The sequence below is a fragment of the Microcebus murinus genome, chromosome 9 (assembly GCF_040939455.1).
Source record: "Microcebus murinus isolate Inina chromosome 9, M.murinus_Inina_mat1.0, whole genome shotgun sequence".
Lineage (NCBI taxonomy): Eukaryota > Metazoa > Chordata > Mammalia > Primates > Cheirogaleidae > Microcebus > Microcebus murinus.
Window position 1 is genome coordinate 602,859 of NC_134112.1, and position 25,778 is coordinate 628,636.

Consider the following 25,778-nt stretch of genomic DNA (forward strand, 5'->3'; position numbering starts at 1 on the left):
TTCATTGTAAAAGTATATTACATCTACTTTTCTTTTTTTCAATTTTTTTATTGATACATAATAATTATGCACATTTATGGGGAACGTGATATATTGACACATGCATACCATGACACATGCATACAATAAATAATGATCAAATTAGGGTATTTAGGATGTCCATCACCTTAAACATTTATCATTTCTTTGTTCTGAGAACATTTCAAATCTTCTCTTCTAGCTAGTTTGAAATATACAATAATATATTGCATTATTGTATATGTATTGTATATGTTTTTTCAAGTTACCATGGATGTCTTCCTGCCCCAAGAAGATTCTGATGTTCCTTTCCCTTCCTCATGTTTGAGAATCTTAGTAGAGGACACAATTAAGTTTTAACAACTAAGTATAGGATCTTGACATCTTTGGTGCTATAGAGAGAAATTTCTGTTTTGGCATCAGCAGGGCAGGGAAAGGTGTCAGTGGCATTCTGTGCAGAAGCCCTGTAGGAAGCAGCTGGCCTGAGTCATCTGTGGCCTGTCAGCAGCAGAGCAGGGCTGGGCTTGCCCCTTGGGTGACCAGCAGGGGTGGGAACCATGGTGGCTACTGTCAACAGCAATGATGGAAATCAAACTGCCCCAACGAAGGGCTCCCAGGAGGCCCTGGGGCCTAACCCTCCTTGCTGTCCCCAGGGCTCAGTTGCAGCAGACTTGGAAAGCAGCCCGACAGCAGAGGTGCCCCACCAAGAGTCACTAGCTGCCTTATGATGCTTGTTAGAGTAAAAGGTGCAGAGAAGTTTGACAGATAGAAGCTTTCGGCTTTTAGCAGTTATAGACTTGTTTTGAATAAAAAAGGGTCCCTGTTTGTACTCTCAATACTATGCTCACTCATTATTGTTGGACATTTATAATATTGTACACTTATCTTTATGACACTGAAGTTACAATTGCTCCAAAACTCTAAAAATTGGGAGGGAGTGATTTGAACAAGACTATGTTTTAATTTAAAAGCTGAAGTATTGTTAAGAAGATGAATCATTAAGGTCTTCTGACTTTCAAAGTGTGTATTTCAGGCCGGGCGCGGTGGCTCACGCCTGTAATCCTAGCACTCTGGGAGGCCGAGGCGGGAGGATTGTTCGAGGTCAGGAGTTCGAAACCAGCCTGAGCAAGAGCGAGACCCCGTCTCTACTATAAATAGAAAGAAATTAATTGGCCAACTAATATATATATAGAAAAAATTAGCCGGGCATGGTGGCACATGCCTATAGTCCCAGCTACTTGGGAGGCTGAGGCAGAAGGATTGCTTGAGCCCAGAAGTTTGAGGTTGCTGTGAGCTAGGCTGACGCCACGGCACTCACTCTAGCCTGGGCAACAAAGCGAGACTCTGTCTCAAAAAAAAAAACAAAGTGTATATTTCATTGTGCTTCGTTCTCACCAAACTTCATAACTTTCTGAGTTATTTGCTTAAGTGTTGACTTTTATGTTATTTGAATATTATTGGTCTTGCTGGAGGAGGACTAAAAAATTCTAAGAAAGTAGCCTAAATCATGAGAGAGAGAATTCCCTACAATTTTTCTAAATAATTTATTATAGTTAGTAATAAAGAAAAAGTAAAATTGACTCAGGTGTCAGTTCTTCTGTTATTTTCAGGTAGAAATGTGAGTTCTCCTCCATTAATCTCATCTATCTATCCAAAGCTAAGAGACCTTGCCAAAATACTGTGTTAAATAGAGCAATCACTGTGTTACAGGTATATACCTTTATTACTATATGAATAATAATCCTCAACAAACTACTGTAAAGATATATTAAATGAAAAATAAAATTGTAAAAGAAGCATTGTTTGCTTTCAACTTACATGATAAATCTTAGTCCAGAACAGAGATCAATACCAAACATATTTAGAGCTTACTAGACTTAATCAGTGAAGTACTGCCTATCTTGCTATAGGACCCCAGATATATAAAAATTTGAGTACCACACCATATACCTCTTATGAATAATGATTTTAAACTCAAATTTAAAAACCCTCAGATAATAATAATTAATAATCCAACAATAAAGGTTTATTCAAGCAAGAAAATAAAATGATGTGAACACAAACAAAAACCACTTTGGTTACAATACTGTGCCCACCTTCCTGGATACACATACACATCTCATTAGAATGAAAATCACCACTATCCTATCATCTAGGTCTGCAGTCCCCAATCCTCAGGCAGTAGACTGTACTGGTCAGTGGCCTGTTAGGGACTGGGCCTCACCCCCCATCCCCCCTCAACCTCCCTTCTCCCTGGTCTGTGGAAAAACTGTCTTCCATGAAACTAGTCCCTGGTGTCAAAAAGGTTGGGGACCACTGGTCTAGGTTTTCCTTTACACATACTATAAACCCTGTTAAAATGCACCCACATGTACTTGTAGCATTAACTGCAGTGGTGATGAACAGTGAAACAGACTTTCTGTGTATTTTGTAAAAACATTAATTCTAGAAGGCTTTTAGTGTGCAATCAAATGGGCTTACCAAAATCAAACTGAAAACTGGGTGGTGAAACCTGGATTTCTGTACAGTGGGTACCTGTGACATGAAGGGAAGCACTGACCTTATATGCCTGCATCAGCATGTGGACCACACCTGGGGCGCCATGGCACCAGTGGACCAAGCGATCGGTTTCATTGCTTAATGATGACGGATAATTCCCAGATCGGAATTTTTTGTGGCGCACATAATCAATACTGGGTTTCACCATTTCTGTCAAGGTTTCATGATCCACTTTTGCTGCTGGCTTTAAACAAACAAAAGTACATTTCATTTATTTTTTCTGAGTTTTTTTTCACTATTGTTTTGTAGCTAATATAATAAAGCATCATTTACATGGAATACTGAAGCACATCTAAAATTAGAATTGATTGAATTATCTAGTTATTTAACACTTAGGCAGACCTTTTCTGTTACAATTCGTTTTGAAATCTTTCAAAAATCTATTAGTGTTATAATGTATTGAACATATTTCATTCTTTCTTTGCTGAATCAGGACTGTCATCCTATAGAGCAGTAAGGAAGACTAGACTGAATCTCAGGTGAACCTAGGACTCTAGAGCTTTTGTTTTGTTGTTTTGCTCTGCTTAAATACTCATTCCCAATTTCCTACATATGGATCTTGCCTCCTAAAAAGCCAAGTACTTCACTTCTTCCCAATCTACTTAACTAGCTTAGCAAATTATTTAACCTCTAAAATAGGGTAATCATAATACTTGCTGCTAAGGTGGTGATGAGGAGTAAAGGAGAAAACATGCATGCTTCCTCCTTCACCCAGTGATCTGTGTGTAACACAGCGTGTGCTTACTGAAGGCAATCATTAAACGCTATCTATTAGAATTTATTATTGAATTTGTGTTAAAGTTTTACTATATGGACTGAGACTAAAAATACACTTGGAAAATGTTTACTAATTTTGAGGTATTGTCTTTTAACAGGACTTAAAGAAACACATTCAACGAGTCTCAAATTATTGCACAGATTCCCATGAACTTGGTGGTAACAATCAAATGGCAAGGCTGGGTGAATGGAAGGCCTTCAGTGTGGCATGCCAGCAAGCCTACCCAAACCCACACCTCGGGCACGGCCCGGAGCAGAGGGTCTGCCTCCAGCCATTGATTTAACTTTCATTTGGTTTTAGTGACAGATGTTGTAATTGGGAAATGAAATATAGTATTGTTCAAAATTCTTATTATTCTATTACAGTTAAAGAAAACTCACAACATGGATTTCTCCTATAAAATAAATCCACAACATAGATATTGCCTATAAAATAAAATTAAAACCTCACTTCTTTAACAAAAAGTTAATTTTGTTAAACACAAAGAGACAAGGAATATCAATACTTCTAAACTTCACTAAAGTAAATCTATTTTAACATTTTAAAACATAGTTACTTACTAATCTTTATTTGTTTTTCCTGATACATACTTAGAAAATGTATTTGCTCTTTTAAAAACTATAGGTCATAGATTATATTTCCAAAAGGCTAAACATAACTTTAAAAAATACTGTTATACAGATAATATATTTATAGTTTAAAAAGTCAAAAAACCGTTTTAAAAGCTTTTCGAAGACCAGCAGGTCGTGTTCCCTCACAGGACACAACACAGCCCCCACCCCCACCCCTCTTTAGCGGTTTCTCCTTATTACCGCCACATTTCTACGTAACCCACGCATAACTGTGTCATGACTTACTGATTTTAGACGTCACCTCTGGCTTCCTCTGGGCCCATGAGGACACTTTCCCTCCTTTAATCTTTCTAAGAGAATTTAGTTCTGATCACCATTTTTATCCACCTTTACTCTGTTTATAGACTAGACTATATATTGTTTGTTGCTGAGACAAGAAATTATACAAAATTATATATATTCTTTTATTCCTATTAGTTTTTCATGGAGTCTGCAACTTTCTCACATTTTCATATGCTTAGTTTTTTTCTGAACCACTACCTAAGTTTTTTTCACACCCATGAACAGCTCCATAAAAAGTCTCTCAATATAATTTTCCACAGAGTCAAATCTATCATGATTTTTTTTCTCATGGAGGTATCTCTCCATTCTCTTACTCCAATTATTATTATTATCATTATTATTATTTGAGACAGAGTCTCACTTTGTTGACCAGGCTAGAGTGAGTGCCGTGGCATCAGCCTAGCTCACAGCAACCTCAAACTCCTGGGCTCAAGCGATCCTCCTGCCTCAGCCTCCCAAGTAGCTGGGACTACAGGCATGTGCCACCATGCCCAGCTGATTTTTTCTTTATATATTAGTTGGCCAATTAATTTCTTTCTATTTATAGTAGAGACAGAGTCTCGCTCTTGCTCAGGCTGGTTTCGAACTCCTGACCTCAAGCGATCTGCCCGCCTAGGCCTCCCAGAGTGCTAGGATTACAGGTGTGAGCCACCGCGCCCAGCCTCTTACTCCAATTATAATCAACTGCTTTCTAGGTCCTCTGTGGCACTGCTATCCTGGGATTTCCACCTGCCAGCTTCTTGGGGATGCCATCCCCCCCCCTTGGCACAGGGCCCCTTGCTCCTGGACCTGCCCTTCCTCTTAGTGTGACCCTTAACTTTGGCAGGTGCCACACTCCAAAAGCTTCCTGAGATGGAGTGCAGGGGAATTAAACTTTTGAGAGTAAATATTTAAAACAGTTTTTTTTCTACCCTACATTTAATTGATTTTCTGGGAAGAACTCAATGTTGGGAGTCATTTTTACTCAAAACTTGGAAGACACTTCCATTGATCTTTCATCTTCAATAAAACTGTTGCAAAGTCCAATGCCATTCTGATTTCTAACCTTTGTACGTACATAACCCGCTTTTCCTTACTGGAGTTTTAAGCTTTGTCTCTTTATCCCTTCATCTTATGCTTTCACAGTGATGGGCGTGATGTGGGGTTGGTTTTATTCCATTCGTTGTGCAGGAACTTGGTGGGTCTTTTGAATATAGCAACTCATGTCCCTCAGTTCCAGAATATATTATTAGTTTTCTTGAAATTTCCTCCCTACCATTTTGTGTCCTTCCTAGAACTCCTATTAATTGGATGTTGGGCCTCCTGGATTAATCCTCTTATTTTCTATATTTCCTCTCCCATTGCCTATTTCTGTCTGCTTTCTAAGATATTTGACTTTTATTTCCAAACATGTTCATAAATTTTTTTTTTTTTTTTTTTTGAGACAGAGTCTCACTTTTGTTGTCCAGGCTAGAGTGAGTGCCGTGGCGTCAGCCTAGCTCACAGCAACCTCAAACTCCTGGGCTCAAGCGATCCTTCTGCCTCAGCCTCCCGAGTAGCTGGGACTACAGGCATGTGCCACCATGCCCGGCTAATTTTTTTTTTTTATATATATATCAGTTGGCCAATTAATTTCTTTCTGTTTATAGTAGAGACGGGGTCTCGCTCTTGCTCAGGCTGGTTTTGAACTCCTGACCTTGAGCAATCCGCCCGCCTCGGCCTCCCAAGAGCTAGGATTACAGGTGTGAGCCACAGCGCCTGGCCATGTTCATAAATTTTTAAAAAATTAATCTATCATATTTTTAATTTTCAAGAGCTTTTTTTTTTTTTTTGACACAGTCTCACTCTGTTGCCCGGGCTAGAGTGCCGTGGCATCAGCCTAACTCACAGCAACCTCAAACTTCTGGGCTTAAGCAATCCTCCTGCCTCAGCTTCCCGAGCAGCTGGGACTACAGGCAAGTGCCCAGATAATTTTTTCTATATATTTTTAGTTGTCCAACTAATTTCTTTCTATTTTTAGCAGAGATGGGGTCTCGTTCTTGCTCAGGCTGGTCTCAAACTCCTGAGCTCAAACAATCCTCCTGCCTTGGCCTCCCAGAGTGCTAGGATTACAGGCATGAGCCACTGCACCCAGCCAAGAGCTCTTTCCTATTCTCTCAAATGTTTCTTGGATATAATAGCTGCTCTTATTTTCCTGAGGATGTTATTAGTTATGGTCTCTTTAAAGTTTTCTTTCTCTTCCTAGATAATCCATTTTCTCTTTGTTGATTTTTGTTCTACTTGTTTAGGTCTCTATCTTTCAAGTTGGAAGCCTTTCTCAAATATCTGGAAAGTCTTTGGTTTCTAGTCTATACTTACACATAAGGCAATGTAAACCAAAAATAAAATCCTAACTCTCCCTGCTGACTGAACAGACCCTATTTTTGGCCAAGGGGACCCCAGAACAACCTTAAAACTGAGTAACTGGCCCTAAAGGGAAGGGACATTTGGACATGCCTATTATACACCCTTCCTTTTGGAGTTTAGATAAAACTAACCAGCATTAATGTTAAAATCAGAGACCATAAGGCTGACAAAATGGACTCTTTATGACAGTAAAATATTGAATTATCAGCAGGACCTATGGCCATGCCAGGCAAAGGTTAAATAGTCCTTTGTAGTCCATCAATTTACTTAACAGATCATTTTTGAGTCTGTATATTGTGACTTGTCTCTGTTTAACAAACCTCCTTATCTTAAAACATTCCAGGCCTTCAGACAAAGCTTTACTTCTTTAACCAATTACAAATCAAAGCATCCTTGAACCCACCTATAACCTGTAAGCCCCCTTATGCTTACTTTGAGATGTCCCACCTTTTCAGGCCAAACTAATGTATACCTTCCATGTATTGATTTATGATTTTTCCTATGAGTCCTGTCTCCAAAAAAGGTATTAATATAAAACCAAATTGTAACCTGGAAGACTGGGGACCACTTACTCAGGTCTTGAGTATGACTCCCAGCTGACAGTCACTCATGTTCAGCTCAGAATAAACCTCTTAAAATTACTTTATAGGGTTTGGGGGTTTTGCCTCTTGTAGTAGTACAAAGCTCACTGGATAAACTGTGCACAGAAGGGACTTGTCAAATAGTAGAAATCAATTTAGAGTGACTTTGAAGAACCATTAGGGTTCTTCAAAGAAACAGAACCAATAGGATATGTGTGTATGTGTGTGTGTGTGTGTGTGTGTGTGTGTGTGTGTCTGTCTGTCTGTCTGTCTGTCTGTCTGTCTGTCTGTCTATCTATCTATCTATAAAGAGAGCTCCTTTAAACAACTAGCTGCATAGGCTTGAGGTGCCCAAAATCTGATTGGGGTAGCTACCAGGCTGAAGACTCTGGGGAGAGCTACGTTCAAGTCCAGAGGCAGCCAGCTGGAGAGCACCCTCCTGCTGGGAGGCAGGGGTGTCAGTCTTTTGTTCTATTCATGCCTCACACTGACAAATGAGGAGCACCCAAGTTATGGAGGACAATCTTCCTTGCTCAAAGTCTACCAACGTAAAAGTAAATCTCATTCAAAAACACCTTCACAGAAATATCCACACCAATGTTTGACCAGATGCCTGGGTGCGATGGCTCAGCCAAGCTGACACACAGAATTAACAATCACAGGCTAACTTTTTAAATGAGGACTTTCAAATGCTTATGCCTATAAAACTTTTATCTGAGCCAGTTGCTTCTTCAAACCCACTGCAGTGAGAGAGGTGGTGGTGCATCAGCTGGCTGGGGCAGCAGGATGGCCTCACTGTTCACCATGTGGACATTCACTCGAGCCCCAATCACTAGTGCTAGACTTCCCTACAACTCTCCTCCTGAATCAAGTGCTGGTTCAATCCCTCCAGATCTAGTTCCTTTTGTCTCCAGCAGGCGTTAGGGGAAGGAATAACACTTTACTGTGCTGGGTGGGCACACTGACAGAGGTCCAACTGCTCCTTATATTCTGAGAAATAAAAATAAAATGCTAAGCCCCCCAACCGACTGAAGAGATCCCCTCTTGGCCAAGGGGACCCCAGAGAAACCTGATTAAGGTCCAGGCCAGGACAGGATGGGAGGTGATACACACACCTCTGTTACCCTCCCTCATTAACCGAGCTGGGGCTCTCTTCCCTGAAGGACAGACAGAGCCAGCTGGACAGGTGCTCCCTCCTGATTTCACCCAGCCTGTGGGCATCCCTCCCTTTTGTGGTTTCAGGACAGCAACTGACCAGCATTCCTCCCTGACGAGAGACCACTGACCAGGAAGTGGTCTGGCCAGTCTACAGAGGCTACACACAGAGGGCCTTTGTGCCCTTGGCTTCACCTTTTGATGTCAGATAACTGAAAACTCTACCCTCAGATCACGCTAATGCTGCCAATTTTTGAACATGGAACACATGAAGTAGCATGAAGCTCACTTGTACATGTGCGTGTTTCTCCTTACATAAATATCCATCACTCCTCCTGTATTATTAAGTGTGTATATTTGGCCACCCAACCCAGCATAATTCTTGTTCCCTCCAACCTTCCCTGGAAGTGTTTGCTCCTGGTTTTCACCCAAGGCTGCACTTAGCCTGCAAGATGGGTACCTGAAGGCTGCAGCCTCTAGGAGAAATAAAGCTCTCCTTCTCAAATATATGAACCTCATCATTCTTCAGTTGACAGTTCAAAGGCCTCCTGCTGCCCAGACCCACACCCCACAGGGACCCACATCTGGCACTGCCTTCTATGGGACGTGCCGCTTTGAATTCCTGAGTTCTAGGGTTCTGTGGGACAAACTGGTTGGCTTCTTACTGGTGTCCTCCTTCTGAGGCACCATGCACAATCTCCATCCTTCCTGGCAGGCTGTGTGCCACTGTCCACCTACTCTCAGCTTACATGTTTGTCATCTGGGGCTCCAGATGTCTCTGACTCTCAACAAAGAATTTGGATTCCTGCTTTTTGTTTTTCTGGTTGTTTTGAGATGACTTTTAAAGGAGAACTGTTTTTATTCTGCCATCGTGAAAGTGGAGTTCTGTTTAAGTGATATTTTTAAAGTTTTTGCATGTAGTTGTTCCGACAGCCTTCTAAATGACAGCACACACTGGAAACTCCCACTTCCACACAACTGCACTGCTCAATGGCAGGACGGAGCAGAGGTGCTGTGCACAGCCGCTTTTAGCCAGCTCCGCCACACCTCTGCTTAACCACCTCTCAGACAAACTGATATGGAGTTCTAAATCGAAGAGTTACTAAGTACTGTTTCCATGTTCTTCACTTTAAAAGCAGATGAGTGGAAAATTTTATGATTTGTATTTCTCTCAAGGAAACCACTAATACGTAACCACCTCACTCTAAACCACTTCGGTGTGGTTCTCACATTATTATGTTTTCCCGAAAGGTATTATTATGAAAAACACAAAAAGGTTTCTGAACCACTGTTAAAACACTTTTCTGGGAAAACAGAGAACATAGAGAATACACTGTGATGGTTACTTTTCTGTGTCAACTTGACAGGGCCACAGAGGACCTGAATTAAACATTATTTCTGGGTCTGTCTGTGAGGTGTTTCCAGATGAGATTAGCATTTGCATGGTAGGTGCAGTAAAGCAGATGGCCCTTCCCAAGGCAAGTGGGTATCACCCAACCCACTAGCCTGAACAGAATAGAAGGCAGAGGAAGAAGAAGCGATCTGCCCCTGCCTGTCTGCCTGTCGGAACAGGGACCTTGGTCTTCTCTAGCCTTGGAACTGGGATTTATACAGTCAGCTCTCCTGGCATGTGCTGAGTCTCTGGTCTCCTGGCCTGGACTGGAGTTACAGCATGGCTCTACTGGGTCTCAAGCCTGCAAATGGCAGATACTGGGGCCTCCCGGCCTCCACAGTCACATGAGCCAATATAGCTTGTTGGTTCTGTCTCTCTGGAAAACCCTGGCTACTACATACACAAAGTCTACTACATGGTTCAGAATAACAGCATCCTTCTTTAATGAGATATGGAATTCTGGTTCTTTTGGAACTGTATACCTACACTATGAAGAAAATTCACAAATTAGAATATATATATGTTTCATTTTCTACAACACTAAACAAATACAACTAATTACTAGAAAAGGAAGTTTTAATCTTGTGTAGATATGAATTTCCTATTTACTTTAGTGAGTAGAAACATGAAGTAGTAGGTTAGATAAAAAAGCAATGTGAAGTAAAATTCAAAAAAATAACATATGGGCTTTTCAGTCAAAGATATCTAAATTCTAATCTACGCTCCTTGACTTAGGAGCTTTGTGATTCAGTAGAATAAAGAAAGTCCTGGCCGGGTGCGGTGGGCTCACGCCTGTAATCCTAGCACTCTGCGAGGCCGAGGTGGGTGGACTGCTCAAGGCCAGGAGTTCAAAACCAGCCTGAACAAGAGCAAGACCCCATCTGTACTAAAAAATAGAAAGAGATTAATTGGTCAAGTAAAAATATATAGAAAAAATTAGCCAGGCATGGTGGCGCATGCCTATACTCCCAGCTACTCAGGAGGCTGAGGCAGGAGGATTGCTTGAGCCCAGGAGTTTGAGGTTGCTGTGAGCTAGGATGACGCCACGGCACTCTAGCCCAGGCAACAGAGTAAAACTCTGTCTCAAAAAAAAAAGAAAGTCTTAATTAAAAAAAAAGTAAAAAAAACACAAAAAAAACCCAGGGAGGCTATGTGCATGGAAGGGAGGGAGTCCAGGCCATCAGTCGAAGCTGAAGCTGTAGGCTCCCGCTTACGCCAAGCACAGGGTGAGGCGATTTTTGCTGTGGGGTCTCTGTCTGCCTGAGGGAAGAGTAAGTACACAATTCAGTAGGCATCAGGGATGATTGAGAAACAAGATTATAACCACAGCAATAAACTCGGTAAAAATTTAGAATACAATTTATAGCAAGCTGGGGGTACCTGAATATGACAAATTCTTTGCCCTAGTCTGAAACTAGTGAAGATTTCTCTCATTAAAAGAGCTCCTACTTCAATTGGTGGGAGAACAAGGACAGATGAAAAGTGTGGGCAACAGACAGCTAATGTGGTACAAAACTATGTGCAGAATGTACTCTCATGGATTCACTATTCGTGGTTTACGGAGCAGACTTTAAGCTTCCATGATTCAAAGTAGGATCACTACTTAAATGCAGCCTGCTCTGTTTGTACTAATAATTTCATTTTCCAGTTGATCTAATATACTGCACTGTATTAGTATTTCCAAGTATCCTCACTTACCTGCATTAACATATAGTAGATTCCAGCCATGCCATGAGCTGCTCCAACATACTGCTTCCTGTGCCACTGATATAACAGGGGGCAGCGCTCAGTTTTTCTTTCTTCTCTTGATAAAGTCTTACCCGATTCAATAATAGCATTTACTACCTAGAAACAATAAGACAGCTAAATCTAAAAAACTTACATGCATCCTGCTCTAGTTTAATTAAAACAAACAATATGTCTCTCTCTCTCTCTCTATATATATATATATATATAGATATCTCTCTCTCTCTCTCTCTATATATATATATATAGAGAGAGAGAGAGAGAGAGATTACTTAATTTAAAACTCTTTAGAGTTAGCAGCTAACATACCATGTTTCCCTGAAAATAAGACCTACCCATAAAATAAGCCCTAGCAGGATTTTTAAGCATTTGCACAATATAAGCCCTACCCCAAAAATAAGACCTAGTGATGGGTGTGGCTACACAGTGCATCTGCACAACCCATGCATTTGATTGCGGAGCGGTAAAGAAGACAAGCAGCCCTTCTCATCTGCACCATGAGAGCTCTATTGCTTGACATAAGAGGGCCAATGGTTCTAAAGGAAATAGAGTCACAAGAAATTCAGGATGGAATTCGGGGTTTGGAGAGTTATGATGACATTCCAGAAGAAGATGACTTAACTATATTTGAATAAATGTAGATTGTTGTACTGTAGTTAAAAAAAAAAACACATCCCCTGAAAATAAGCCCTTGGGTGTCTTCTTGAGAAAAAATAAATATAAGACCCTATTGTATTTTTGGGGAAACGTGGTAGTTATCTTCACTTTATAAATTAATAAATGTAGGCAGAGAGCAATCAGAAGACAATATAAGACTAGAAAAAGATAAGTCTAAGAAATCAAGAGTTCTTTATATGAAAAAGCTACTCGAATCTAGAAAAATTTCCTACAAAAACTGTTCTGAACTTGTAGTTGCTTTGTACCTGCAATGCTTTCCTCCTAACAACTGGCAAGCACATCTTCCAGGAAAGGCTGGAGGAACTGGCTTTATTTATGAGAGGCTGAGGATTTTAGTTAGATCAAAATAATATCACGTCTGGAATGACTACATGGCAAAGACACTAATTGTTTCCTCATTTCCGTTCTCCTCTCAACCTTTTGGTAAAGTACTCGAAGTTTTGGCTGGGCATCTGGCCTCCTAGCCAGAGACAGCTGACCATGGTCATTGGACTAAGTTCTGGCAATGGGATGTGAGTACAAGTGAGGTGGGCAATTTGTAGATGAAGCCTTTAACAAGGAAGCAATTACCCTCCACTCTTGCTTCTCCCCTTCCTTAGGCTGGGGTGCTAAGTGAGCTCTGGTCATGCAAACAGGGTGCCCCCAGGAAATGGTAGGACAGGACAGAAGAAGCCTGTCCCAGTCACAGCAGCCAGGACTGCAAGTCAGTTTAGGTATCTCATGAAAGAGAAATACACATTTTAACTTTCTGAAGCTACTGTTGTTTGGTTCCAGTAAAAATGGCTGAATTGATAAAGAATGAAGAGTACAGACTTTTTGTTAATGTTCCCAGCAAAAGACAAGGGCTATCGTTTACTTTTTAAGAGATGCTTTACTTTGTACTTGGATGTCGAATGTGAATAATGTCGAGTGGATAATGAGAAAAAAGCAAGCAAGTGCAAAGGGTTAAAAAATTACTGCTACCTAGAATAAGAGTCTAGCTATTAAAATAACTCTATGCTAACAGGAATGGCAGAGATGAGAGTATGCCCACAGTTGTCAGCAACCCCACATACCTCTTTAATAGCTGACTCACACACGGTGCCTGGCCCGATCTCTATGTTCAGGTACATTAAGGCATATAGATAACCTGCCCGTCCATACAGCAGCTCATCAGGAAGGTCTGACTCTTGGCAGACAATGGCCCTCTGGAGCTGCAAAAGTCTAACCAACAAGAAAAATTTTTGTTTTCTCAGAGAATGTCTAAATTACTTCTTCCTGAAACACTAAGTAACCCCATCACATTAGGAATTACCTGTCATTCATTTTTAAATTTAAAACTATGATTTCAAAAAATAACCAAACACTTAAGAAAATAACAAAAATTTCTCTGTATAACTAATTCTTCTCTGGAATGTCAAAATTAAAAATAAAACATCTTTCTGTTCAAAATTTCTACTTTTTAAAAATCTATTCTAAACCAAAAATAGAAGATATTTCATTTTTAAATCCAGAATTAAAAGAAAGCAATTTAAAATCTACTATAAATAAAATGGTAGCCAATGCTTAGGAGTTAGCTTGTGATTCTTTTAACTAACATTAATGCACTACCATATTCTGCCAGACCCCACGAGTAAGCCCTGGTTTCTGCTTCTTCAAGGAAGAATATAAACCAATAGGTGTAATAAAAGCTAATATTCCCTAATTGTTTCATCATTGGCATATCTAATCAGTTACTTAAAGGCTGAACCTAAGATTAATTTAGTTATTATAGTGGATCTAAGGCATGTAAGCTATTATAGTTTTCATGCTCTAAAGACAACCAAAAATTACTTAGAAAAAATGATTAAAGTAATTCAAAGAAACATATTTACTCCTCCCAAAATCAAGAAACACACATGCTTGGATAGAAAGAGAGCATAAGATTCCACCATTATGCTCAAGATTAATATACAAACTTCTTCACTTTTTGGAGAGATCTGTTTGCAATAGGGGATGAATTAAAATATAATTTCCTTTTTTAGTATCTTTCTACAGCAAGAGCTTCAACTAAGAATTGTGAGAAAATAGTTCCAGTTTAAAAACTCACTTTGTGATGCATTCCTGGGACTCACAGTCACTTTTGAGCTTATGATATATCACAGCTCCCACAGCAAGGGGCCCGGCATCTCCGCAGAGGAAGGTGACCCTGCGGCCGTTCAGATTCCTAAGTGTTCTCTTTACGTAATCCAGGGACCGGAGCAGGTAGGTCTGGTCACATGTGACCCGGTACAACTGCAGGTACAGAAGGGCTATGCCTGGAATAGTTCCCCACCCCAAAAGAAAAGCATTATTACCTTTTTACCTTCCAGACATTATTTTGTAATTATATGAAATATCTTCTTCTACATAAATGCTATAGTTCTGAAAGGGCAATGTAAAAAAAATTAGATATCATACATTTCTTAAAAATGGAAAAAAAAAAACAAGACTGAGAAATCAGAGTGGAAAGAACATAAAACAAATGTAAACATATTCTCTTGCTAATTGTCCTGGCACAGTGATTTAATACCTCCTACTCTTAGACAAGGAAAGATACGCCACTTCCCACTCATTCCCAGTTAATTTTCATTCATTCCAAGGTTTTATCCATTCACCTTTGTATCTTAAGCTAATTTGGGTCCTTTTTACTTCTCATATAATCATATCTGGCTATGTTATTCCAAATTAAATTATTACTTTTCTGGATTTTATACCCTCTTCTTCCTAATTTTTCTATTTTCACAATTTTTCAATTTTCTTTACCAAACAACCCTTCCGAAGGACCAACCAACCAGGGAATGAAACATTTATTAAACACCAACACGATGTAGAGTAAGGTAGCCAGTGCAGAGGGTATAGTTTACCACCTATCCAACCTTCTTATTTCAGATTAAAGAATAGACCCAGATCTTCAAACGAATCAGAAAAGGGTCTTTGTCTGAAAATCTCTGGAGGAGGACCTCTATGGCTTCTTAAAAGGAGCACCTTCCTATGCTCAGATTCAAGGAGTCAACATGATAGCTAAGTAAAAATTGAATCAGTATAAATATATACTTTAATAAAGCATATTATAGAAAAAAGTACTGACAGAGGTGACATGATGGTGAAAAAGACAAAACATTTCTTTAAAGTTTGAATTGAGGTTCTTCAATGTCCTAGTCTTTGTCTAACATCCTACTCTGACTTTTATTATTTTTTATTTTGCTTTTTAAATTTCTCTAAATATCTAGCTTCTTCTTTCTTTAATCCTTCTATTCAAGATATGCCACTTCTCTTTCAAATTAATCCTTAACACCTTTTCAAGTTTTTATTGAGAAGTCCTTCTTTCATCATTATTCATTTCTTTAAAGATGTTGAGTCAACAGATCTGAAAGTAGCATATTTGGAGGCTCTGAAAAAAAATTCTTTATGAATTACTTATCACCTCCTTGAGTGCATGTTTTCTCTATTTGAAAAATGTAAATTATAAATGTACAGAAAACCAACAGTAAATGTTAAATATCTATAAATTTCAAACATATAAAGCCTTTCACTATAAAAGGCTTACAAACAAGTACTCCCTCATTGATTCAGAAATCTCTAAAAACAGGATGCTGATCTGGTTAACCTGTGAACTCAAAAAACTGTAACTCTGTATATTTAATGTTTAAGTATTTTTAAGTAAATGATGACATGTAAAGAAAAAAAAGTCATTCTCATAGTCCTGGAGGCTAGGGGGAAAAACGGTCACCATGCTTGGTAATTTTTTGGTTGAAAGGTGGACATGTTGCTCTAGGTATCAGGCACTGCGGTGAACAGGCCTTTAGGGAGGAATAAGTGTGGGGGAGGAAGCGCTCTATAGTTCTGATTAGGTCTTACCGTCTTTGGGGAGCCTGTGCCCCTGGACTGTGCCCCTCATGCTAGGTGGACAGGATGGCTAGAGAGAGCTGGAGTTACTGCCCTTCCCAGCATGGAAGGCTGGAGCCAGCTGCTGGCACCTCCCTCTCCAGGCCAGTGAGCTCTGGAGGGCAGTCCTGGTTAAGAAAGAACTTGCTGTGCCCTATTTCTAAAGGGTTTTTTCCACCTCCCCCTACAGGCAGCAGCACTGGGGAGGGGGATTTTTCTCCGATATTCAGATACTCACTGTGAGGACCTGGTAGACCTCTCAAAGGTAAAACTCACAGAAGTGTGGGAGCCTCACTATGACTGGGTCCCCGGCGGTTTTGTTTTTGTTTTTAAACTTAAAATCTGAATACCTTGTATTGTCTGCTCAACCTCTGGGAGTTTTTAATCTCTCAGACTTATCAGTGCTAAGCTGCTAGCAATTCATCGTTACAGTTTTTCACCCTGGCACCGGTTTCTGCAGTGGCTTCTGCTCTGTTCGTTGTACACTCACGTGCCACATAATGACATTTCCAATGGCAATGAACCACATATACATGGTCCCATAAGATTTAATACTGTAATCACACCAGTCCAATCTGTCTCAACTTTATGTAACAAAGTTATGATCTATTTTTCAGTTGCCATGGACCCCCAGGTTGGATGGAGATCACCTAACTTGAGCATGCCCAGGTGGAGTGAGCATGTAGCCATAGGTAGAACTTGAGTGCTCGGATCCAGCAGTGGGAATGAATTATGAAGCAGATGTGCATGACAGGGTTTGGGATCCAACCAGACAGAGCCTTGGCGTCACCCCACAGCATGGTCCAGTCACAATTGCCTCCTGGCATCACCCCTCTGTAAGATCCCATCAGATCACACCTCATTACCCTAGGTTTATAAAACCTGGTCCAGTCCTAGCTTGGGAGACACAGTTGAGCATTTTTTCCCATCTCCTTGCCAGTCTACTTACAATAAAGCTTTTCTTTTCTCAAAGGCTGCACCATGGTGTTGGCTTCTATGTGCATTAGGCACAGACCTCACTGACTACTTGGTAACAATACTGTATTTTTATCATATCTTTTGTATGTTTAGACACACAAATCCTCGCCATTGTGTTACAACTGCCTACAGTGTTCAGCACAGTACCATGCTGTGCAGGGTTGTAGCCTAGGGGCAACAATCTATACCACATGGCCTAGGTGTGCAGTAGGCCATGCTAGCCAGGTTCATGTAAGTGCACCCTGTGATGTTAGCACAATGATAAAGTAACCAAAATGTTTGTACCCCCATAATATTCTGAAAATAAACTGAATAATAAATTATATATTTTTAAAAAATCACCTTACAACACATTCCTCAGAGTGTCTCCCAGTTGTCAATGCATGACTAATTCTCTGCATCCCCCTATCTGTCTCTCCAATTTCTGGTGCAGCAGTTTGCCCTATGACCTCACTTCTCTGATGGATCTAAGACTGCTGATTTCTCAGTTTGTTCTACTTTTTACTTACTGTCACAATGGAGTGGTGACTTCTAAGTTCCTTATATGCTGGACCAGAAAACTAAAGTCCCTCTTCAATTTGTTTTTGTTGCTTTTTCTTTGCTTTTTTCCCCCCTTTAACAATTTGATTTAGTCATTTATTCATTCAGCAAATATTGAAACTTTCCTAGACAATGAGAATGCTATACTCTTTATGGCACTGCTGAGCTTTCTGTGGTCTTAGTTCTTTCTTTGCTCCTATGGTCTTCATTTCTGAAATGATTTTGTCTTTTCCTTCAATTTCTTTTCTTGGTTCTGTCAGTTATTATTTCATGTGCTTGTGTGGTCTGGCAGTCTCTTTTCCAAGTTCCTTTATGTCTGTTTGTGAACTTACTGCTTAACTAAGTTAAAAACCAAGACTGAAAGTGCTGCCATTTTCTTATACATTGTGGCATTTTCCTGGTGTGTTTTCTCCTTCCATTGAGAAATTGTGATTTTCTTTTCCTTATGTCATGGATGCAATAAATCTTTTCTTAAAATTTGAATATATAGGATTTTTCTGGATCAACTATTAACAGGAAGAACCCCTAGAAGAGGAAAAAGGTTTGAGCAGCTTTCCCAGTTCACAAGGGAGGGTATCCTCTTCTTGCTAAATGATAAACAAGTTTAATATCTGATAACCTTTGATGGCAGATTCCCTTTGACTTTCAAATCTTTTCTTGTGTCAGGAGAGTGTCCATCACTGCTGCTCCCTCCCTTCCATGCACTGCTAGCCAGTGTCACCAGGGTGCCACTGCTGCCTACAAGTTAGCCCCTCTTCTTTAGAAGCAGTGCCTTTTTCAAAGGTCCATAACCTCTGTTCCCTGTGAGCTTTCCGTGCCTTCTACCCTTGCCTCTCCCTGCACTACCTGCCCACTTTGCGCTCAGATACACTCACAAAGTTCTCACTGAGGTTGTGGCCCACTCCTTATGCCTCTCCCAGATCCTTTGGCTTTTCTCACCTGCTACACTACTGTGGATGCTGTTTGTTTTTCACCTAACATTATTTGTATGTTTTCTCTGTCTCATAGTTTTGCTGAAGGAGTAAGTTGTGGGCGCTTCATTTATTTTTCTTCCTATATTGTATAGTTTTAGGGAGGGTATGGGTTTAAGCAGATTCAGTACTGCTACCTGAACCCCAAGGCCCTAAGTATTACTTTAAATCATTGAAACCAAATACCTCCATGACAGTTCTACCAGTGATTCCAAAAGATGGCAATAGATAGGGATTTTTAAAAAAATAGAGGCAGGGTCTCACTCTGTCCCCCAGGCTGGAGTACAGTGGCACAATCACAGCTCATTGTAAACTTGAACTCCTAGCCCCAAGCAGTCCTCCCACTTCAGACCCCACAGTAGCCAGGACTACAGGTGCGCACCACCATGCCTGGCTATTTTTTTATTTTTCATAGAGATCAGGTTTCACTACATTGCCCAGGCTGGTCTCAAATTCCTGGCCTAAAGTCATCCTCCCACCTCAGCCTCCCAAAGTGTTGGGTTTACAGATGTGAGCCACCATGTCTGGTTCAGATGGTGATTTTTAAGAAATACTGATTTCTGGACTCCATCTCCAGAGTTCCTAATATAATTATTCTGGGCTAGAGGCTGAGAATCTTAGTTTATTCTAAAGCTCTCTAGATGATTCTGATGCATAGCCAGTTTAATGCCTAACCCCCAGGGGATTAAAAACCCTTACAACAAGAGGAAATACTGCAAATAAAAGACTTTTTAGGGGAAACCTGTGCTACTAAGAGCTATGTTATTTTCCTTCTAAGATACTGTTTGTATTTTACTTGAGGCTAACCACAATTATCTAATTTTAGATTTAGAATACATTTCTTTGGTCCTATAAGTGAACTAGCTCTATGTCTTTCCAGGTTTATAAGTTTGAAGTTTGAAATAAGTTTGTAAGTTTGAAATATTTAATGTCACTAAGTACATGTTATATGCATAATAGGCAAATAATAAATGAATATAAATACAACATTGTAAGGACCATAATGTTTGGTTTGTGGTGACTTTTAACATGTATACTTGTGTCTATATGCTGTTTATGAAGTAAACAGCATATAGACACAAGTATACATGCTATATATTTCTTGCTATAAAAATTTAGCAAGAAATGGCTCTAAATTAAATTGTCATTAGGGCTTTAACCAGACTTCAGAGTAATCCCTGAGAAGAAGATCTGTCTTTCATGGCATTAATACTCCCCAGATAGCTATTACGATGTCCTGGTTATCTGGTAAAATAGTAAGAATGTAAAAATTAGTTAATAAGGCAAGTTAATTTTGATATTATGTTTTTTGATGTGAAGTATATTACTAGTTAACTGCTATCATTAAAATAAAAGCTTTATGTATACAAATGAGTACAAGTAGTAGGTTAAATAGTTTATGTAAGAGACCAGAGAACCCATTCAACCACAACTTATCACAAAGACAAAAGCAACAAAAAACTTTTTAAAAATTGAACCTAAGGCCAGTTTGTTCTTATTATACATTTTATTTATTTATTTAGAGACAAGTCTCACTCTGTTACCCGGGCTAGAGTGCCGTGGTGTCAGCCTAGCTCACAGCAACCTCAAACTCCTGGGCTCAAGCAATCCTTCTGTCTCAGCCTCCCAAGTAGCTGGGACTACACACATGTGCCACCATGCCTGGCTAATTTTTTCTATATACTTTTAGTTGTCCAGCTAACTTCTTTCATTTTTAGTAGAGATGGGGTCTCGCTCTTGCTCAGGCTGGTCTCAAACTCCTTAGCTCAAATGATCCTCCCGCCTCAGCCTCCTAGAGTGTTAGGATTACAGGTGTGAGCCACTGTGCCCGGCCTCTTATTATACATTTTCACAGACAGCTATATATTATGTTAAATAAATAATGTTATAAAAATATGACATACTACATATTAAAGTTCAATCTTTGGGCAAAAAGCATTTCTTTAGAAATAAAATTAAAGACATAGATTGAGATTTCATTTAAAAGGCATAAAATTTTAACATTTTAAAGGAAAGAAAATTTCAAAGCCAAGTCTTATATCTCATAATCTAAGAATAAAACACATCAGTTACTTATATCTGTATTCTTACCTGTCCAGCCGGTGTAGGCAGAGCAATCATGTGGATCTGCTGTCTTCAGCCCTTCTTCCATCTGCTGCAGAAGATCTTTGATTTTGGTCTGGATCCGCCTTGTGAAATTATGAATGATCTGAGAACCAAAAGAAGAGATAATTTAAATTGCACAATAAGCCAATTTGTAAGAAACACTTTAACAGTCTAAGTTGTATGAACATAACACAAAAAAGTTATTTTACCTGGCCCATCTCAATGCTTCATTCGCTGAAGTCTACTTTTTAAAAATTTGTTTTGTTTTTTTTTGTAGAGTTGGTGTCTCGCTATGTTGTCCAAGCTGATCTTGAACTCCTAAACTTAAGAAATCCTCCTGCCTCAGCTTTCCAAAGTGTTGGGATTACAGGTGTTAGCCACCATGCCTAGACTACTTTGGCTTTTATAAGGATTTTTTTAAATGAGATAATGCCCTACATCGACTGTAACTCATAAGTAGAATTACAAAAAATGACTTGCAGAAACCAAAGAAAAAAGCCATAAAAAAGATGGATATGACTATAAAAACATTTTAACTTCTATAAGATAAAGAACATAAGAAAGATGGTTTAAAAGCTACTGACAAAGGGGAAATATTTCCAATATATCATAAATCAACAGAACACAATACAGAAACAGACCCCAAATTTTTAATGCACGTCATACAGAAGAAATATAAAATGATAAGCATATGCAAAAAATGTTCACTTAGTGATTAATGAAATGCAGCTAAAAACAAGTACCATGGTTTTCCTATTAGATTAATAAAGAATAAAACATTTTAAAAGTATTATGACCCAAGGCTACTAAGAGCAAAGAAAATAGGTATTTATTATTATTGCTGGTAATCCCAAGAGAAATATGCAATAGCCTTAGCTGCTCAGAGGATACAATACATATCCAACAGCTTTCACAATCCATTTGCAGTTAGTAATATAAAACCTTGAAACCACAGGGCTCATCTTCCACCCTTAGTCCTTTCTCTCACAGTTGGTATAAATCCTACAACATAATGCTGCAACTTTTGCTTAAAAATAAGCAAATTAAGAGATAAAAAGGCAGAGAGAAAAAAACAATTTCTGCATATGCCCAGATAGCTACCATTTTCAAAGTTCATCCTCATTCTTTTCTTAGAATATTAGTTTCTATCAGGTATCATCTCACTTGCCATTTCTTGTGGTGCTGGCCTGTTACAGCAAACCAGGCTGGGGAACAAATGAGCGCCACGCGGGAGTGCTGCAAAACTGGCTTTTATTACCCTGGCAGGCTCAGAGGGGTCTCCCCTCCAAATTCTGAGAAAAATGGGGTCTAAGCATGGGGGCTTTTATACGTTACAGAAGCAAATGGTTACAAAGTCTGCTCAAGCTCGTGGTCTAGTCATGTGTTATTCTATAGTTGCTTAGTCATGTTATTTTGCAGTTATGTACAAGATTGAAAACTAGTCAAAGGTCACTCTTTAGTTTCTTAGTCATGCTAGTTCGTAGTTATGCTACAAGGAAGTGGAAAAATTATCCCTTACAGGTCTACTTTAATAAACCCTTTTAGGTGGTGGTGTTTTTTAAATCTGGAAACATCTTTACATTGCCTTCAGTCTTGAAAAATATTTTCACTGAATAAAGAATTCTCAATGGTGGTTTCCTTCAAGACTTTCACATTTCATTCTCCTCTGGTCTCCGCATCAGCCATTTATCAAACTCCCTGTATATAATGTGCTGTTTATTCTGCTCCTTTCAAGATTTGTTCTTTATCTTTGCCTGGATTTGGGCTTCTTTGTGTTTATTCCTCTTGGTGTTTGTTAGGCATTTTGTATCTGGAAATTTCTATCTTTAATTGGATTTTTAAAATTCTCAACTATCATTTCTTCAAATATTTTTTCTGTCCCATTCTCCCTCTGCTTTCCTTCTATGATTCCAATTATACATATGCTGGACAGTTTGAGATAATCCAACAGGGCCCTGAAGCCCTGCATTTTTCCCTTGAATCTTTTTTCCCCTCTATTTTTCACATTGCATAATTTCTATTGATCTACTTTCAAGTTCACTCATTTTCTCTCTTCTTTCTTCTCCATTCATCTACTAAGACCATACAGTGACTTATTAGTTTCAGATGCTGTATTTATTAGTTCTAAAATATCTATAATATTCTTTTTTATGGTTTCTATTTCACTGCTAGGATTTCCTCATTTTTCATTCATCAAAGGTATATTCTGTTTAACTTCATGGAGGAGAGTAAAAGCAGTCACTTTAAAACCCATGTCTGCTAGTTTCATTATCTGGTTCATTTCAGGATTAGGCCCAACTAATTTTCTTTTCTCTTGAAAATGTGTTTCTTATGAAAGAGAGCAGAATATGCCATCTCAAAATATGTCTTTTTGAAATAAGAATTATTTTGAGCTGACGGCTCCAGAGAAGCAGATACAAGAAAGCTTTCTGCCTTCCTCCATTTGCCTAAAAGCAGGACATACATTTATAAAGGCCTCTGTGCTCGCCCTCAACCAGTGAAGACAACTTTACAAGGTTTCAGCTGGGAAAGGCACCAAAGAAATTTACATAGCAAACTTGATTCATTTGCCTTCCAATGATGTGCCCCTACCAGAAACTCAAAGCCCTTTTTCTTGTGTCTTGTCAGTTCTCTAAAAATTTATTATATTTTGTTGAAGATGATGCAATGTAAGTAAAATTTCTAAGCCCCTTTGATATTTACTCATTCCCTATGTATACCTGATATATTTATAAAATAAACACAGGAATAAACTTTTTGTTTGTTTTCCTCTTGCTAATTTGCCTTTTGTTACAGGGGTCTGTCCCAGCTAAGAACACCGAAAGGCAGACAGAAAAATATTTTTCTTCCCTAAATCATTTTCTTCTTTCTTCATATATCAGATAATTTTGTATTGCACCTGGAATGTTAATTTGCAGACTGTTATTTTGGTTGTATAGAATTGCAAATTCTGTTTCTTGGGTAGCAGCTCTGGCCTCCACATCTTTTGTCTTTTTTTTTTTTTTTTTTGATATTAGGAAGTGACACTTTTTTCTCGGCATATTATGGGGGTACAGATTTTAAGGTTTCAATAAATGCCCATTCCTCCCCCACCCCCCACAAGTCTGAGTTTCCAGCATGACCATCCCCCAGATGGTCCACATCTCACTCATTAGGTATGTATATATCTATTCCTCCCCCCGCCCCCCTCCCCCCTGCCCAATACCCTATTACTGTAGAGCCTATGTGTCCACTTAGGTGCTGCTCAGTTAATACCAGTTTGCTGGTGAGTATATGTGGTGACTGTTTTTCCATTCTTGGGAAACTTCACTTAGTAGTATGGGTTCCAGCTCTAACCAGGAAAATATAAGATGTGCTATATCACCGTTGTTTTAGAGCTGAATAGTACTCCATGGTATACATATACCACAGTTTATTACTCCATTCTTGGATCGATGGGCACTTGGGCTGTTTCCATAGCCTTGTAATTATGAATTGTGCTGTTATAAACATTCGAGTGCAGGTGTCTTTTTTGTAGAGTGTCATTGGATCTTTTGGGTAGATGCCCAGTAATGGGATTGCTGAATCAAATGGTAGATTCACTTGTATTGCTTTAAGATATCTCCATATTGCTTTCCACAGAGATTGAACTAGTTTGCAGTCCCACCAGCAGTGTAGGAGTCCTCCTCTGTTTCCGCATCCACGCCAGCATTTATTGTTTGGAGACTTTTTCATAAAGGCCATTCTTACTGGAGTTAAGTGATATCTCATTGTGGTTTTGATTTGCATTTCCCTGATGATTAGAAATGTTGAGCATTTTCTCATATGCTTGTTGGCCATTCTTCTGTCTTCTTAAGAAAAGTTTCAGTTCAAGTCCTTTGCCCACTTTTTAATAGGGTTATTTGAATTTTTCTTGCTGATTTTCGTGAATTCTAACTATATTCTAGTTATCAGTCCCTTATTGGATGCGTACGATGCAAAAATTTTCTCCCATTCTGTAAGTTGTCTGTTTACTTCCATGACTATTCCTTTGGCTGTGCAGAAGCTTTGTAGTTTGATCATGTCCCATTTATTTATTTTTGTTGCTGCTGGGATTGCCTTTGGGGACTTCGTTGCCTAGGCCGATGTCTAGGAGAGTGTTTCCAACATTTTCCTCTAGAATTCTAATAGTTTCATACCTTAGGTAAGTCTGTTATCCACCATGAGTTGAGTTTTGTGAGAGGTGAAAGGTGTGGGCCCTGCTTTAGCCTTCTACAAGTGGCTATCAAGTTTTCCCAGCACCATTTATTGAAAAGGGATTATTTTCCCCAGCGTATGTTTTTGTCTGCTTTGTCAAAGATTAGATGGCTATATGAGGATGGTTTTATATCGGGATTCTCAGATGTGTTCCACTGATCAATATTCCTATTTTTGTGCCAATACCATATTGATTTAATAACTACAGCTTTCTAGTATAGTTTGATATCTGGCATATTAATGCCTCCCATTTTGTTTTCGTTGCCTAGAATTGCTTTTGATATTCGGGGTCTTCTTTGGTTCCATAAGAGTAAAATTATTTTTTCTATATCTGTGAAGAATGGTGATGGGATTTTAGTAGGTATTGCATTGAATCTGTAGATCAGTTTGGGTAGTATAGACATTTTAATGATGTTGAGTCTGCCGATCCACGAACATGGAATGGATTTCCATCTGTTTACATCCTCTGCTATTTCCTTCCTCAGTGTTTCATAGTTCTCCCTGTAGAGGTCTTTTAACTCCTTGGTTAAGTATATTCCTAGGTACTTTAATTTCTTTGTTGCTATTGTGAAGGGAATTGAGTTTTTGATTTGGTTCTCAATTTGATGTTGTTGGTATACAGGAATGCCTCTGATTTCTGTGTATTTATTTTGTATCCTGAGACTTTACTAAATTCATTGATCAGTTCTAGGAGTTTCTTGATTGAATCTTTAGGGTTTTCTAGATATAATATCATGTCATCAGCAAACAGTGAAAGTTTGATCTCTTCTGCCCCTATCTGGATACCTTTAATTCCACTTTCCTGTCTGATTGCTGTAGCCAGGACTTCCAGCACTATGTTGAATAGAAGTAGAGATAGTGGGCAGCCTTGTCTGG

The 25,778-nt window shown here is 39.1% G+C and overlaps 1 protein-coding gene across 3 annotated transcripts in view; it reads right to left on the bottom strand.

Annotated features, from left to right (window-relative positions):
• The window catches only part of LANCL2 (LanC like glutathione S-transferase 2), a 71,985-nt gene that overhangs the window by 24,511 nt on the left and 21,696 nt on the right, over positions 1-25,778 (bottom strand). For all 3 annotated transcript variants that reach the window (XM_076006238.1, XM_012786294.3, XM_076006239.1), the window contains exons 2-6: positions 20,673-20,790; positions 14,276-14,483; positions 13,263-13,410; positions 11,482-11,628; positions 2,579-2,761 (exon numbers count right to left, since the gene is read on the bottom strand). In XM_076006238.1, coding sequence (XP_075862353.1) covers positions 2,579-2,761; positions 11,482-11,628; positions 13,263-13,410; positions 14,276-14,483; positions 20,673-20,790 — 804 coding nt within the window. The remainder of the gene's footprint in view (positions 1-2,578; positions 2,762-11,481; positions 11,629-13,262; positions 13,411-14,275; positions 14,484-20,672; positions 20,791-25,778) is intronic.